The sequence below is a fragment of the Oncorhynchus masou genome, chromosome 9 (assembly GCF_036934945.1).
Source record: "Oncorhynchus masou masou isolate Uvic2021 chromosome 9, UVic_Omas_1.1, whole genome shotgun sequence".
Lineage (NCBI taxonomy): Eukaryota > Metazoa > Chordata > Actinopteri > Salmoniformes > Salmonidae > Oncorhynchus > Oncorhynchus masou.
In genome coordinates this window covers 62,786,963-62,801,161 of record NC_088220.1, presented here as the reverse complement: position 1 = coordinate 62,801,161, position 14,199 = coordinate 62,786,963, and the positions used below count along the sequence as shown (strand labels likewise).

Genomic DNA, 14,199 nt, shown 5'->3' with positions numbered 1-14,199 from the left:
TCATAGCATTGAGCACACCAGAATAACTTTTTTCATGTGCAGTGTACGGAAGAGCATATATCAGAAGTTATAAAAAAACTTTTGATAGGTTATAAGCAAGTTACGATCAGACTGATTTGGTTTAAGCAGTTTATTTTTCTCAGACCTAACATGTTCTACTAGAAACATGATTCGAGGACACATTTTGCTAACTGGTATGTATTCTGTTTTTGAGCATTAGGCATTCATTCAATTAATATAAAGAGTGATAAAAGGTCTGTATTGTCGCTTCACACCTGACATCTCTTTGTTTTACAGTGATATGCACAGTAGCAGGCTTCAACATTTTCACAAAACCAGTAAAGCATTTCCCGAACGATGATAAACTATTTGGGCAAACTACTGTTCAGTCCAAAGCTGGGTAAGTCACTATGGCATCATCTGTTATATGTTATGTCAAATTAATTTGTGTTCATGTCATATAGACCTAGAGTACTGTATTACATCTAGATTATGTTCTTCTTATCCATGTTCTCTTATGAAATTCAACAGGGTATTGGTTACATCACCAAATTCTAGACCCCAGAAAGTATTCAGCTGTGGTCTGGAAAAATGCACAGAACTCAATATCTCAGGTAAATTATGCCACTCCTGCTAATACACATTTCAGAAGTAGGTTCAGTTATTCTAGTACATTTCAGGGCTTGTTTTTTGTTAACCATATGCTGAATCCAAGTCAACTTTATTTGTAGCCAATGCAGCAGGTAAAGGACTCCGACCCATCGTGGCATTGACCAACAGTTTGACTGGGGAGAAGGAGCGGCACATGGTATTTATTCTACAACAGCTTTCTACATTCATAGAGATATTTATTTAATATCTCTATCTCTATTTAACCTGCTGTGTTGCCTTTTATTGAGTCATTTAATTTGCCATTCACAATAAGTCACTCATGATTGTCATTTCTGTGTATAAATGAGATGGGGAGTGAGGAGTGAAATATTAGGGGGGGGGGGGGGCTGCAGGTCAGGGTGTGTGCCATGGGTACTTGTACAGCAGTAAATCACATAAGAGTAGCAGCAGAATCGTCGCCAAGTCAATTGTCTCTCAGCAAAGCCACAGCTTCCTCCTCTGTAGGCGTCAGATGCTAGTAACGTCTGCCTTTCACACGACATCCCTTTCAGCATGAAAAATGGGTCCCACTCTTCCGTTAACACTTTTTCCCGATGTAACTGATTATTTTCTGCTACTGTTAGATTGTTTTTGCTAGACGGACTCACAGAGAAGGACCACACCTCTGGTCTAAAACAATACATAATTGTCTGTAAGTTTAGCATAGAAATGCTTCCTCAAACTCTGTTGATAAGATTATTGAGGGTGTACTCTGACTGTGTCTGCTGCAGATATTAGCCGTGTTCTCACCATTAAGTGTCACTGTGGTCACTTTCAGACAGACACTTTCATGCACGCAGGCATCCACATCCGCTTTTTGAGCACAAGGTGTAGGAAATACCATACACTGCCCTGGAACATTACAGTGTCATGTCTCAAGACTGAGAAAAAGTCACCCATTTGTTTCCTGTTCCACTTCAGACATCATATCTTTTATCTTCAAAGAAAGGTGTTTGTCCAGCGAATTAAATAAAGTTCAAATCATCTTTATCTTGGGCCCTATGTTGCTCCAGGAATTAAGAGGATTAAGTCAGTAAGCAAATGATCTTGTACACTATCAAACTGATCGGGCCATAGAGTTATCCTGCTCAACAGTATGCCATGTGGCCTGATGACTTGCTCTGCTCTCCTCTCACCAGGTCTGCCAACAGGTCAGGAAGAAGAAGAACACGAATGAGGATCTTAATGCAAACTGTACACTCCTGTCTGGCCTTCTGAAGCCTGAGTTGTATTATCCTGCCACACTAGGTAGGCATTCCTATGATACTGAACCGATGGACACAGCTGTTGAAAAGTTAGATCTCAGATGAACATAGGGAAATGTAGACTATGGAAACACACTGTACATCCGAGCCATATATGGAGTGTAAAGTTAGATCTCAGATGAACATAGGGAAATGTAGACTATGGAAACACACTGTACATCCGAGCCATATATGGAGTGTAAAGTTAGTAACGAATGTCTACATTTTCTGAATTTAAGTTGTAGATCAACTGGAAAGAAACATCTCCATCAATAACAACAACAACAATAACAACAACAACAACAATAACAACAACAACAACAACAGTGATGAGCATGATGAGAAGGATGGTGGGTCTACATTTATTACAAATACAGGGAAGTGATGTTCATGTTTGTTTTTTTTGTTCATGTACGATATCTCTGTTTTGTTTTTAGATCCTGGGACTGAGATTGCATTTGTACTTGATGGATCTGGTAGCATTGAAAGCGAAGACTTTAAAAGGGCAAAAGATTTCATCACAACTGTGATGAAAAATGTTTGGGAGAAGTGTTTCAATGTAAGTATTGATCAACATTAATGCACACTTCAACAAAAGATTTGGCAATAAAACTGTGCTTTCTCTTGAATTGGCATTAAATAAAATGAATGATAATGCTTTATTGTGATAACAAAATAAATTGTGTTTTCTTTTTAGTGTGAATTTGCTGTTGTTCAGTATGGATCGGAAATCAGAACTGAACTGTCATTGAATGAGAAAGACGGGCCAAAAGCTATTGAAACGGTCAAAAACATTGAACAGATCAAAAAAGCCACAATAACTGCTTCAGCTATTATCTATACAATGTAAGTACCATACTATTATCTATACAATGTAAGTACCATACTATTATTTATACACTGTAAGTACCATACTATTATCTATACAATGTAAGTACCATACTATTATCTATACAATGTAAGTACCATACTATTATCTATACAATGTAAGTACCATACTATTATCTATACAATGTAAGTACCATACTATTATCTATACAATGTAAGTACCATACTATTATTTATACACTGTAAGTACCATACTATTATCTATACAATGTAAGTACCATACTATTATCTATACAATGTAAGTACCATACTATTATCTATACAATGTAAGTACCATACTATTATCTATACAATGTAAGTACCATACTATTATCTATACAATGTAAGTACCATACTATTATCTATACAATGTAAGTACCATACTATTATCTATACAATGTAAGTACCATACTATTATCTATACAATGTAAGTACCATACTATTATCTATACAATGTAAGTACCATACTATTATTTATACACTGTAAGTACCATACTATTATCTATACAATGTAAGTACCATACTATTATCTATACAATGTAAGTACCATACTATTATCTATACAATGTAAGTACCATACTATTATCTATACAATGTAAGTACCATACTATAGGCCCATATTTTATATAATTTAGATTGCAAATATCATTACATTGTTGAGCTTTGTTTAAATTGGTATTTTCAGTGAAAATGTTTTTGTTCCTGAGAATGGGTCCATAGAGGACTCCAAGAAAATCATGATAGTGGTGTCAGATGGAGCAATATCCTTATGGGATAAGCAACATTTGGAAAAAGCAAAGAACATGCTTGAAACAAACAATATCACCAGATTTGCTATTGGGGTGAGTTTTCTCATTTGTGTATCTTTTAATTCATCTTCCTGACTAAAGTAACAGGTTTAATTGATTCAATGAAAAAGTTAGCTCATATTCTGGTATGTCAAGACATAGATTTTCTCTGTACATTTATGAATCACAGGTTGGTAGTCTAACCAAAATAGACGAGTTGAAGATTATTAGCAACAGTGAGAGTAACCTGTTCTTGGTTGGTGACTATAAAGCCTTGGAGGGCATCCTCTCCAAGCTAAAGACCAGTATCATCAAAGGAATCGAAGGTAACACTAAAAGGCTGTAATCATCAGTGTAACCTTAACATTTGTGTCCAATTATCGTCATATACTGTATGTGTGAAATTTAATGTAGGGGTCTAGGGTAGTCTAACACTGACAGGCTGTAATTTGCATTTCTGACTCACTTTATAACAAAATGTTTGTGTTGCTCCGATTTATGAACCAGGAATCAAGCAGGGGGATGGCTTTCAATTTCAACTGGCAGAGGCTGGATTCAGTAATCACATTGCACTAGATGTAAGTTGTTTGGTTTTCAACTTTGTTTTTTACACACTGGTTTTCTAGTTGGTTTAAGACCAAAGTCTGCAGTCTGACCATATATGAGATGCAGTTTGAGGATCATAATAGTATCTCTATCCACTTATTATTGGCTTCTGGCTATAACATCCTTTCCCTCCTTCTCTAGGGGTCCTTACTGTTCGGCGCTGTGGGGGCCAATGACTGGAGTGGAGGAGTGATCTTAAAACACCCCAAGGAGAATAAGGTCACCTTCTTAAATGGGTCATCCTCAGAGCCAAGGTTCTCCTACTTAGGTAAGTTATGGACATGTAATCTTGGTTACCCAGAAGTAAAATTCAAGCAAAGTTTAATTTGTCCACGGCAGACTATGGGACATGCCATTTCAAACGCAAAGCTTCTGAAGGTTTCTCTTTTTTATTCCTCATCCTCATCCCGAGGCCATAACTGAAGGTCAGAGCTGCCAACTCTCACGCATTGGCCACAAGACACACACATTTGTCCCTCTTCTCACACCACACCTCTTATATCTCAAATATTGAAAACTACTGCATATATTTTTACAATTAGTCCATTAGATAGTCAGCGTGTTATGTTTTCAACTGTGCTCCAAATCGTTTTGAAATCAGAGAATCTGCGCCTGCAATTTAACATCACGAGCGGAACTTCTATCATTGTCCTGTCTTGCCACAGCAGGAGAGAGAAGGTTCTTCTCTGAGTTTATAAACAGTAAAAAGAGCAGCATGGGAGCTCTGTTTGATGAACAATGTTACGCCTGTCCCTACTGCAGAATGCAGCCTTTTGACATCATGTACTAACGCCGATTTAATCCTCACTAGTCCCCAGTATGTTTGGTAGGGTGACCTGATTTATAACTCTGAAAATCATTTTGACAAACAGATTTTGAAGCAAAAAGTGTAAGTTTGATTCTAGAGGGGGGACAATACATAATGATTTGGTTAGGGTGTAGGGATGGATTTATGTAATCTAACAGGAACACAACTGTTATTCCCCACACTCATTGTATTATTCCACTTCTTCCAAATTTTGAAAGTGTAATCACATATTTGAAATCTGATATGCCTACTTGTATTTTTGCAGCCATTCATGGGCAGTTTTGAATAGTCATAACAATTAGCATGGGATATTAAATGCTCCAGGTACCAAATATCATTTTTGACATTTTAGTGTTGTGCACATGCTAGGTAGAAATGGTGAGGGGACTCTCAAATCACCATATTTTGTCTATGTAAAGAAAGATGATGGCAAGGATCTTCAACTAGTAGGCATAAACCACTTGAACATTTATATTCATTAGATGTTCCTTGAAGGTTGGGTGATTTTGCGAAATTAGCCCTATTTTAAAGTGAGAGTTGACCCAAATGACAAAATATAATTTGGTTACCCACTGCCATCAACCTTAACATTTCCAGGTGCAGAGCCTTGGTGCAGTGAAAACACTCCCCAGCATGTCACATACAACTTTCCATCTGAGAACAGAGATCAGTCCCTGCTTCCAAGCTTCCCACTGTTTCTAGAATCTCATTTCATTATCGTCTGAATAAAGTGTCAAACCTCCTAAAAAATATTACCATGCTTTAAATGTAATCCCCCCAAAATCTAAAAGTAACAAAGTCGTCGAATTTGGAGTGTTTATTTCATGTTCAAAGCATCCTGAATACACCTGACCTGTGGTTTTTATTGAAAACAAATCCACCCTATTCATAGGCCTAACCCATGTCAAAATACGCAGAATTGCAGGAACTTAGCTATAAAACAGTACAATGTTCCTGGGGAACGACTCTCAGTGCCCTTTCTTGGGGTTGTGCCAAGGGGCAATGAAATTCACATAGCATATCTCACTCCAAGCTTTCTTTAGAAGTTGGCAGTCCTTCTTGACTGTATTCTGTTAACTTCTGTCTGTGTGTCCCAGGTTACAGTGTTGTGTCTGCAATGGGCCCCTCAGGGACTCTGTACATCTCAGGGGCCCCTCGTCACAGCCTGACTGGTGGGGTCTTTGTCTTTATTGCAACTTCACACAAACTGCAGGAAATACTACTGGGTGACCAGGTAGGTATATGTGTATAACAGATATATTGTGAAATCCAAGAAATCTAAGAAATCAACTTGGACAGGTTCTGTAGCCATCTTTGGTTCCACTGTTATTAGTACACAACCTGATGCTTACCGCCATCGTGCGGAGGTTACAAATAATAACCCAAATCTCCACTCTACAGGTGGGCTCATACTTTGGCTCTGTGTTATGTGCCCTGGACTTTAACGGGGACACTAAGACAGACTACCTGCTTGTAGGAGCACCGTACTTCCACCAGAGAGGAGAGGAGGGCAGAGTGATCATCTTCAAGCTAAACCAGGTCAGTAGAAATGCACTCGTAAAATTGTATTTCGGTGCTCATAACTTCACTTTTCTGATGGTTGTGAGGGTTGTGTCCCAGGCCCAGGGTAAGTTTGATAAGGAGTCCTGGGAGTGGCATGGGCTGGACAGCTACATATATGCCAGATTCGGTTCGGCCATCTCTTCTGTTGGAGACCTGGACGGAAACGGATACAATGACGTGGCAGTTGGAGCTCCTCTGGAGGAAGATGAGACATGTGGCTGTTCTGGAAGCATCTATATCTATAACGGAGTCCAAGGAGGACTTCAGAGGGACCACTCTCAGGTGATTTAGTAGAAGTCTAGCTTCCTGACAAAGAGCCTCTTGCTATGATCCTGATGCCTGCAGTGAAAGGACTTTATTGTTATGTACTTGAGTGAAGACCCAAAAGCGGTTTAACAGAAACAGAGTTCTTTTAATGAAAAAACAGGAATGGCATAGATCCTCTTCCGACGTTGTCAATGGCACAATAGAATACCCGCAGAGAGGGCGACAAATGAAACATAAAGTCCCTCTGATGAATAGCTGGGTAGCGGCGACAGGCTGCAGGTCGCTCTGGGTCGGTGCGGGTCACAGAGGAACGGTGGTAGCTGATCACACGTAGCATATGATGAACTGGACACGGTGCAAACAAAAGATAGTTAGTAGTGTACAGGATGCACCTGCCAGGCAGACTCCGACAGGATAGGACTAGGAGGAAGCAAACGAGACGATAGCTTGCTTCTGGCATGAGAAACACAAACGAGAATCTGACACCGAAAGTAGCAGGAACAGAGAGAGAAATAGAGACCTAATCAGAGGGAAAAAAGGGAACAGGTGGGGAAAGGGTGAACGAGCTAGTTAGGGAGGATGAGGAACAGCTGGAGAAGGAGAGAAAGAGAAGGTAACCTAATAAGACCAGCAGAGAGAGACAGAGTGAAGAGAAAGGACAGGAACAGACATAATAAGACATGACATTTATACAGAACCCAAACATGACATCACACATAGTGTTGTTCTTGTTCTTACTTCTAGAGAATTAAAGCTGCAGAGTTTGAGATGAAACTCCGCCACTTTGGCCAGTCTGTGAGTGCATTCTCTGACAAAAAAAGTGCAGACGGGAGGAGACAGCTTTACATCAGTGTCGGGAGCCAAGGCATTGTCACTGTCCTGAAGTGAGTATAGACAGCAGGAATATTTGTCCAGGAAGCCCTGTACTGTATATGTCCACCACAGATGTGTATACTGTTTCATTTAGTAGAATGCTCTTTAAAAAAAGGTGCTACCTAGAACCCCTAGGGGTTCGCTTTACGGTTCTAGGTAGCAGCTTGTTTAAAGAGTGTATGCGCTGTTCATTTACTGAATAATCTCAAAACTCTGAATTTCTACCAGAACAATCCCTGTCATCGTGTTTAAACCCAAGCTGATCATGACGCCTAACACCATCCCCACATCCGCGCAGACAAACTCAAAAACCAAGATGGAGCAGGTCACCCTGACCATCTGCTTCCAAGCACAAAGGGGAAATATTGGCCGTGTGTACAGTACAGTTCTCATCACCCATCGTCTCAGTTGATATAAACTAGAAAATGTATTTTCTTGGAACTACTGAATCACTTATTTTGTTCCATGATTGGCTTGTTTTTCAGCTGGTGAAGAACTTTCCGTATCTTACAACATAGATCTGGATGCAGGTCAAAACAAAAAGCGCCTGTCTTTTGAGGACAAAGCAAATGGGGAAGGCATCTTCACTATACTTTCTGATACAAACTGCCTTAACCCCATCATACTGTTTTTTACGGTAGGTTTCTGAGGCGTCTACATTCATTACAAATATTATCTTTAAATCTCTATTTTAAAGTATGAACAGTCTCCAGTAAGACTTACTGATGAAACTTAATCACACGAGAGAGAGGGATAGACACGTAGTTTTTTCTCTCTTTCAGGGTTGCTATGACTGCTTCTCACCGATAGAGATCAAGCTAAACTTCAAGTTGAATACCACTGAACCACCTCTCCGCATTCTGGATTTCTGTACTCCCACAGAGTTCACAGAAAAGGTGAGCATTTGGTAGCCTACTCAACAAAGTTGTGAAAAACTGTTCAAGAGTAATTTTTAATTATAATTATTATTATGCTATCTTATGTGCTGTCAATTGAAATCTTCAGATTCAATTTGAGAAGGAGTGTGAGGTGAAAGGCAAATGCAGGGGAAACATATCCCTATCTGATTCAAGGCTGAGGTAAATTAGTTTTCAATCACAATGTCATTATTTTTCTATATCATGTCTTCTCCTGTCTACAAACATCTTTAACAAGGTGGAAATAATAAGTCATTGATTTTATACCCAAACAGATGATTTATTGTCCTTTTTATCCTGTCATTTGTGTAACAGCAAGGATATGGTCATAATCGGAATGACTCAGAACTTGATGATTGACTTTAATCTGACCAACTTTGGGGATAGTGCCTACATGACAACACTTGTCCTGGCATATCCCAACATGCTCCTTTTTAACAAGTTCACAATGGTAATTTCTCCTCACTGAAACAGAAATCAATTGGTTGAGTCCTTAGAACAAGTTTTGGGGTTGGAAATATTAGATCAGCTTTGTTGCATTGACTGGACAAAGGAGTCAGCAACTGACTGACTATTGTTCTGTTAATCATTCACAGAAAATGGAAGGGTCTGTTTGTGAGAACCAAGTTAAAGAGAATATTTCTTATTTGAAGTGTCATCTCTTACATCCAGTCTTCAAGAAAAATACCCAGGTACCGATACCCACCATGACTTCACTAATACAGCCTAGTGGCATTGCTCAAGCTAAATGTCTCCCATCAAAATCGAAATGTCCTTTTTCTCTGACCTGTCAACATGTTCCTTTTTTATTTTGATACCCTAGGTACATTTCTCCATCTCCTGGCAGCTTGTGAACAAGAAATCAGAGATGCGAGAGGCTGAGATCACAGCAAACCTAACATGGTTTGAATCTTTCCATACCGATACTTCTTAAATGATCTTCTTGTTGAGTAAAAATGTAGCATTTTAGTATTTTATTGGAATGAAGTTGTCTATATTTGTCCTTCCTGCCATTGTTTTTAGTGAGAATGGTGGCACCCAGGTTTTGTATTTTAAGACGTACCACTTTGGAATAAAGAATGCTTTAAAGGTCCAACTGACTGGGTGAGTTAAGACTGAAAGAAACAAGAGAGGGATGATTTCAAGGCAAATCATGTTTTTTAAATCCTACTTAATGCTGTTGAATGCTGGATTTCAATTACATTCAATTCATCTTGATTTTTCTGCTACCTTGTTGTTTACAGGGAGGCCACACCGAACATTGTAAAACTCACGGACCAAACCATTGAGAATAAAGACCTGACATTTAAGTTTCAGGTATGCTTGCAATGTTTTCATCTTTCTATAATGTGTTCAAATCAAATTAAATTGATTTATAAAGCCCTTTTTACATCAGCCAATGTCACAAAGTGCTTATATAGAAACCCAGCCTAAAACCCCAAACAGCAAGCAATGCAGATGTAGAAGCAGAGTGGCTAGGAAAAACATCCTAGAAAGGCAGGAACCTAGGAGGAATGTAGAGAGGAACAAGGCTCTGATGGGTGGCCAGTCCTCTTCTGGCTGTGCCTGGTGGAGATTATAAGAGTACATGGCCATTAAGGCTAGATTGTTATTCAAGATGTTCAAATGTTCATAGATGACCAGCAGGGCCAAATAATAATCACAGTGGTTGCAGAGGGTGCAACAGGTCAGCACCTCAGAAGAAATTTCAGTTGACTTTTCATTGCCGAGCAATGAGAGGTTGAGAGAGAGGTCGAGTCAGTCAGTCCGAGACAAGGCAAAACGTCCGGTGAACAGGTCAGGGTTCCATAGCCGCAGGCGGAATAGTTGAAACTGGAGCAGCAGCATGACCAGGTGGACTGGGGACAGCCAGGAGTCATCAGGCCAGGTAGTCCTAAGGCATGGTCCTAGGACTCAGGTCCTCTGGGAGGGGGGGGAGAGAGAGAATTAGAGGGTGCATACTTAAATTCACACAGGACACCAGAGAAGACAGGAGAATTACACCAGATATAACAGACGGACCCTAGCCCCCTGGCACATAGACTTTCGCTGCATAGATAATGGAGGCTGAGATGGGGGAGGGGGGAAACCAGGCAGGATATAACCACACCCATTTTGCCAAAGCACAGCCTCCAAAACACTAGAGAGTCAACAGACCACCAACTTACTGAATATAGCCCACAAAGATATCCTCCACCGCACGAGCTCGGGGTTTGCAAAACAGGACAGGAAGATCACGTCGGTGACTCAACCCACTCTCAAACCCTCCTAGGGACGGCATAGAAGAGCACTAGAGAGCCAGTGACTCAGCCCCCGTAATAGAGTTAGAGAAAGAGAATCCCAGTGGAGAGAGTGGAGTCGGCCAGGCAGAGACAGCAAGGGCGGTTCGTCCACACAGTGCCTTCCCATTCACCTTCGCACCCCTGGGCCAGACTATACTCAATCATAGGACCTACTGAAGAGATGAGTCTTCAGTAAAGACTTAAAATGTTGAGACCGATTCTGCATCTCTCACATGGATTGGCAGACCATTCCATAAAAATAGAGCTCTATAGGAGAAAGCCGTGCCTCCAGCTGTTTGCTTAGAAATTCTATGGACAATAAGGAGGCCTACTTCTTGTGACTGTAGCATATGAGTAGGTATGTACGGCAGGACCAAATCGGAAACATAGGTAGGAGCAAGTACATGTAATGCTTTGTAGGTTTACAGTAAAACCTTGAAATCAGGGACTAGGACACTTAACAGGAAGCCAGTGTAGAGAGGCTAGCACTGGAGTAATATGTACACATATGTTGGTTCTAGTCAAGATTCTAGCAGCCGTGTTTAGCACTAACTGAAGTTTATTCAGTGCTTTATCGGGGTAGCCAGAGAGTAGAGCATTGCAGTAGTCTAATCTAGAAGTGACAAAAGTATGACAAAAGCATGTTTGCGTCTTTACTGTGCTTGCTGAAAGCAAGACCACTCTAGAATTGTATGTACATATTACTATTCCGCCCACTCTAGTGCTTAAACCACCTATAAGCTATCAAGACCAAAAAAACTTTAGAATGTCCAGACTGTTCCAACTTATAACATAATTGTTTATGCTATTTATACTTTGTGTGCCATAACAACATTTGCATAAATTAGCATAAACCATCATGAATTCGATGTCAACAGCAAGAACACAGTGACACTTCAAATGCTACTGCTCATTAACCATTTCAAATAAAAAACATTAAAAAACGAACATTTTCAAAACATTATAAATGATAACAATTCAAATGAGATCAAATTAGCATAAAATAACCCACCAACAACAATAGTAACTGTTGAACCGTTCAAGCTAGAGACACCAAACCAACTTTCACATGTTCAGGCTATCCTATTCTATCAATCAAATTATCCTTCAAGACAAGCGAGCAAGCACACACATTTTATCAGGAAATTCTATAATGTGTATGTTTGCATCTTTCTTCAAATATTTTCTCCCTTCCAGCTTCACGGTGAGAACAAACACAATGCAACTATACGTGTTAACATTACAATAACAGTACAGGCACGTCACACCAAAATTACAATCAAGAGTATTACACCTAAGGTATGTTAAAAACATCCAGACATTTCTATTGTTCTAATATTTGGTACCCAGTATTCGGTCCTTGACATAATCATTTGGTTTGGATTCCAGGAGAGATGTGGAAATCCAGAAGTAAAAGTGAGTTCCATCCTTTCTCATTACACCTATAATATAAAATGATTCATGAAATCAAAATATTATGCAGCATATTTGCCTTAATTTGTCAGCAAAAAAATGACAAATAAGAAATATATTAGCCAAAGTAACTTATATCTACAATGGTTAAATGTCACTATTTTGACATAATGAGAACATGTTGCCTTTTGAGTAGTAAATATGTGTTCTTCCTCCAGGCCTTCGGGGAGTATCTCATTCAATGTTCAGTGACAGATGTACAGGAAATCACGGTTGAGGCTGAGGCTTCAATCAAAGAGTTTTCGGTTTGTAGATGCACCTTTATTGACTTCCTCTGCAATATAGAGATTAAGATCCTTACACGTTTTACGATTTTTATGGTCAAAATGCTTTGTTGTGACCATCCATCATCAATCATTACAGGGTACATCTGAGAAGATTACAGCTAAAGCCACTCTGGGATTTGATGAAGACCGATTCGAAGCACTGGAATTGAGATCGATGGAATCAGTGGGTTAAACATTCAATAATAGAGATGATTGATAATGATAATAGAGATGGTCAGATTAAAATAATTGAATACAATAGTTGAAAAAATATATTTATTCATTTACATACATTATTGGAAAAGTTTAACGATCTTGCTCTGTCTGCACTGCTTTGCGGTTCTGCTTCCTAGGTGGAGGTGATGATTATCAAACTGGCAGTGGAGAAATCATTGCCCGTCATCATTGGAGGCTCCATTGGAGGCTTTCTATTTCTAGCGATAATCATTGTCATACTCGTTAAGGTAATAATGAGTTTTTTGATGTTTTTGTACATCGAATACATGTTCAACTATTTTAGCTGGGCTTGATTGAGCTTGCATGAACCAATTGAGAAATCGTAGAAGTGTAAACCCCGCCAATCTGGCACTCAAGACAGGCTAAATCAAACACTAAAAATACTTGAAAGATTTAAATTTGAACCCAGGTCTGACTGCAATGTGTGCACAGTACATTATTTCGGTTAAAGTATCAAGGCATCACTATTCTAATCTTTCCTTTTCGAAATTGCAGTGTGGCTTTTTCAAACGACGCCATCAAATGGATATAGCAATGGATGCTGAGTGATGCTTTGTCACTGGTAAGATAAGTGCTGAATGCTAAATTAGCCTTTTGAAAGCTGGAGCCTTGTGTAACTTGGGGGATTTTACCATAAAACAATATTCAGTTTTCCACTGAACTTTAGCCTTAGCAGCCAAAATGCCCATAAGAAATTTGCATTGTTGAGTGATTTAATGAGAACTTTGAAATATGATAAAGCCTTGTGATCCAAGAGACGCTTTGTTTTGAGTATTTTGTTAAATATTTTTTTTGTATTTTTTTGAGTATTGTACATTCATACATATACAGATAATTGACTTAGCCTACTGTGATGACTGTTTTAAAATATTTTATATTGTACGGTTTTATACAAAATATTACTCAATTAGAATATAGCACACTTTTTAAAATTGACTCATGTTTGTATTATGAGAACTTTGAAATATGACAAAGCCACATGATTGATGAGCCACTTTGTTTTGAATTTGTTAATTATTTTGTTATGTATTGCATATTTCTACATATGGAGATAAGTGACTTACACTGTGATGTCTGTGTTTTTAAAGTATTCTAAACGGTAAGGTTTACTATAAAATATTACTCATATTTCTTGTGTAGATTTATTATTTACCTTGGTGTAAATTACCTCAACGTTTTTGTTTTAAAATGTTTGCTCCAAAAACTAAATAGAAAGATTAAATGAAAAATATTATCTTGAAAGCAAAACATGATTTTTCTGTTATAAATCTCAACATGCTTTGTAAAAAGGTTAAATAAAGTCTCAGCTGCTGTTAAAGTTTATTTTTTTATTTTGAGATTGATGAGTGAGAACATA

The 14,199-nt window shown here is 38.8% G+C and overlaps 1 protein-coding gene across 1 annotated transcript; it reads left to right on the top strand.

The window, feature by feature from the left end:
• itgae.2 (integrin, alpha E, tandem duplicate 2) lies at window positions 1–14,160 on the top strand. Its single transcript, XM_064974846.1, has 31 exons — window positions 1–194; window positions 298–400; window positions 532–614; window positions 732–808; window positions 1,791–1,899; window positions 2,135–2,245; window positions 2,333–2,454; window positions 2,593–2,741; window positions 3,448–3,604; window positions 3,741–3,876; window positions 4,058–4,128; window positions 4,298–4,424; window positions 6,062–6,198; window positions 6,366–6,503; window positions 6,585–6,809; window positions 7,539–7,678; window positions 7,896–8,038; window positions 8,153–8,304; window positions 8,450–8,563; window positions 8,673–8,746; window positions 8,900–9,035; window positions 9,181–9,276; window positions 9,408–9,487; window positions 9,608–9,688; window positions 9,829–9,901; window positions 12,064–12,165; window positions 12,256–12,282; window positions 12,498–12,584; window positions 12,703–12,789; window positions 12,959–13,069; window positions 13,338–14,160. Exons 1-31 carry the CDS (start codon window positions 167–169, stop codon window positions 13,389–13,391), a joined length of 3,330 nt encoding a protein of 1,109 aa, XP_064830918.1. The 5' UTR covers window positions 1–166; the 3' UTR covers window positions 13,392–14,160.
• The last annotated feature ends 39 nt before the right edge of the window (window positions 14,161–14,199 follow it).

Coding starts and splice junctions, on each gene's coding strand:
- itgae.2 (XM_064974846.1), top strand. CDS start 167: ATGATTCGAGGACACATTTTGCTAACTG. Junction 1,900..2,134: donor GTATTATCCTGCCACACTAG/GTAGGCATTCCT, acceptor TCTGAATTTAAG/TTGTAGATCAACTGGAAAGA. Junction 12,283..12,497: donor GTGGAAATCCAGAAGTAAAA/GTGAGTTCCATC, acceptor TTCTTCCTCCAG/GCCTTCGGGGAGTATCTCAT.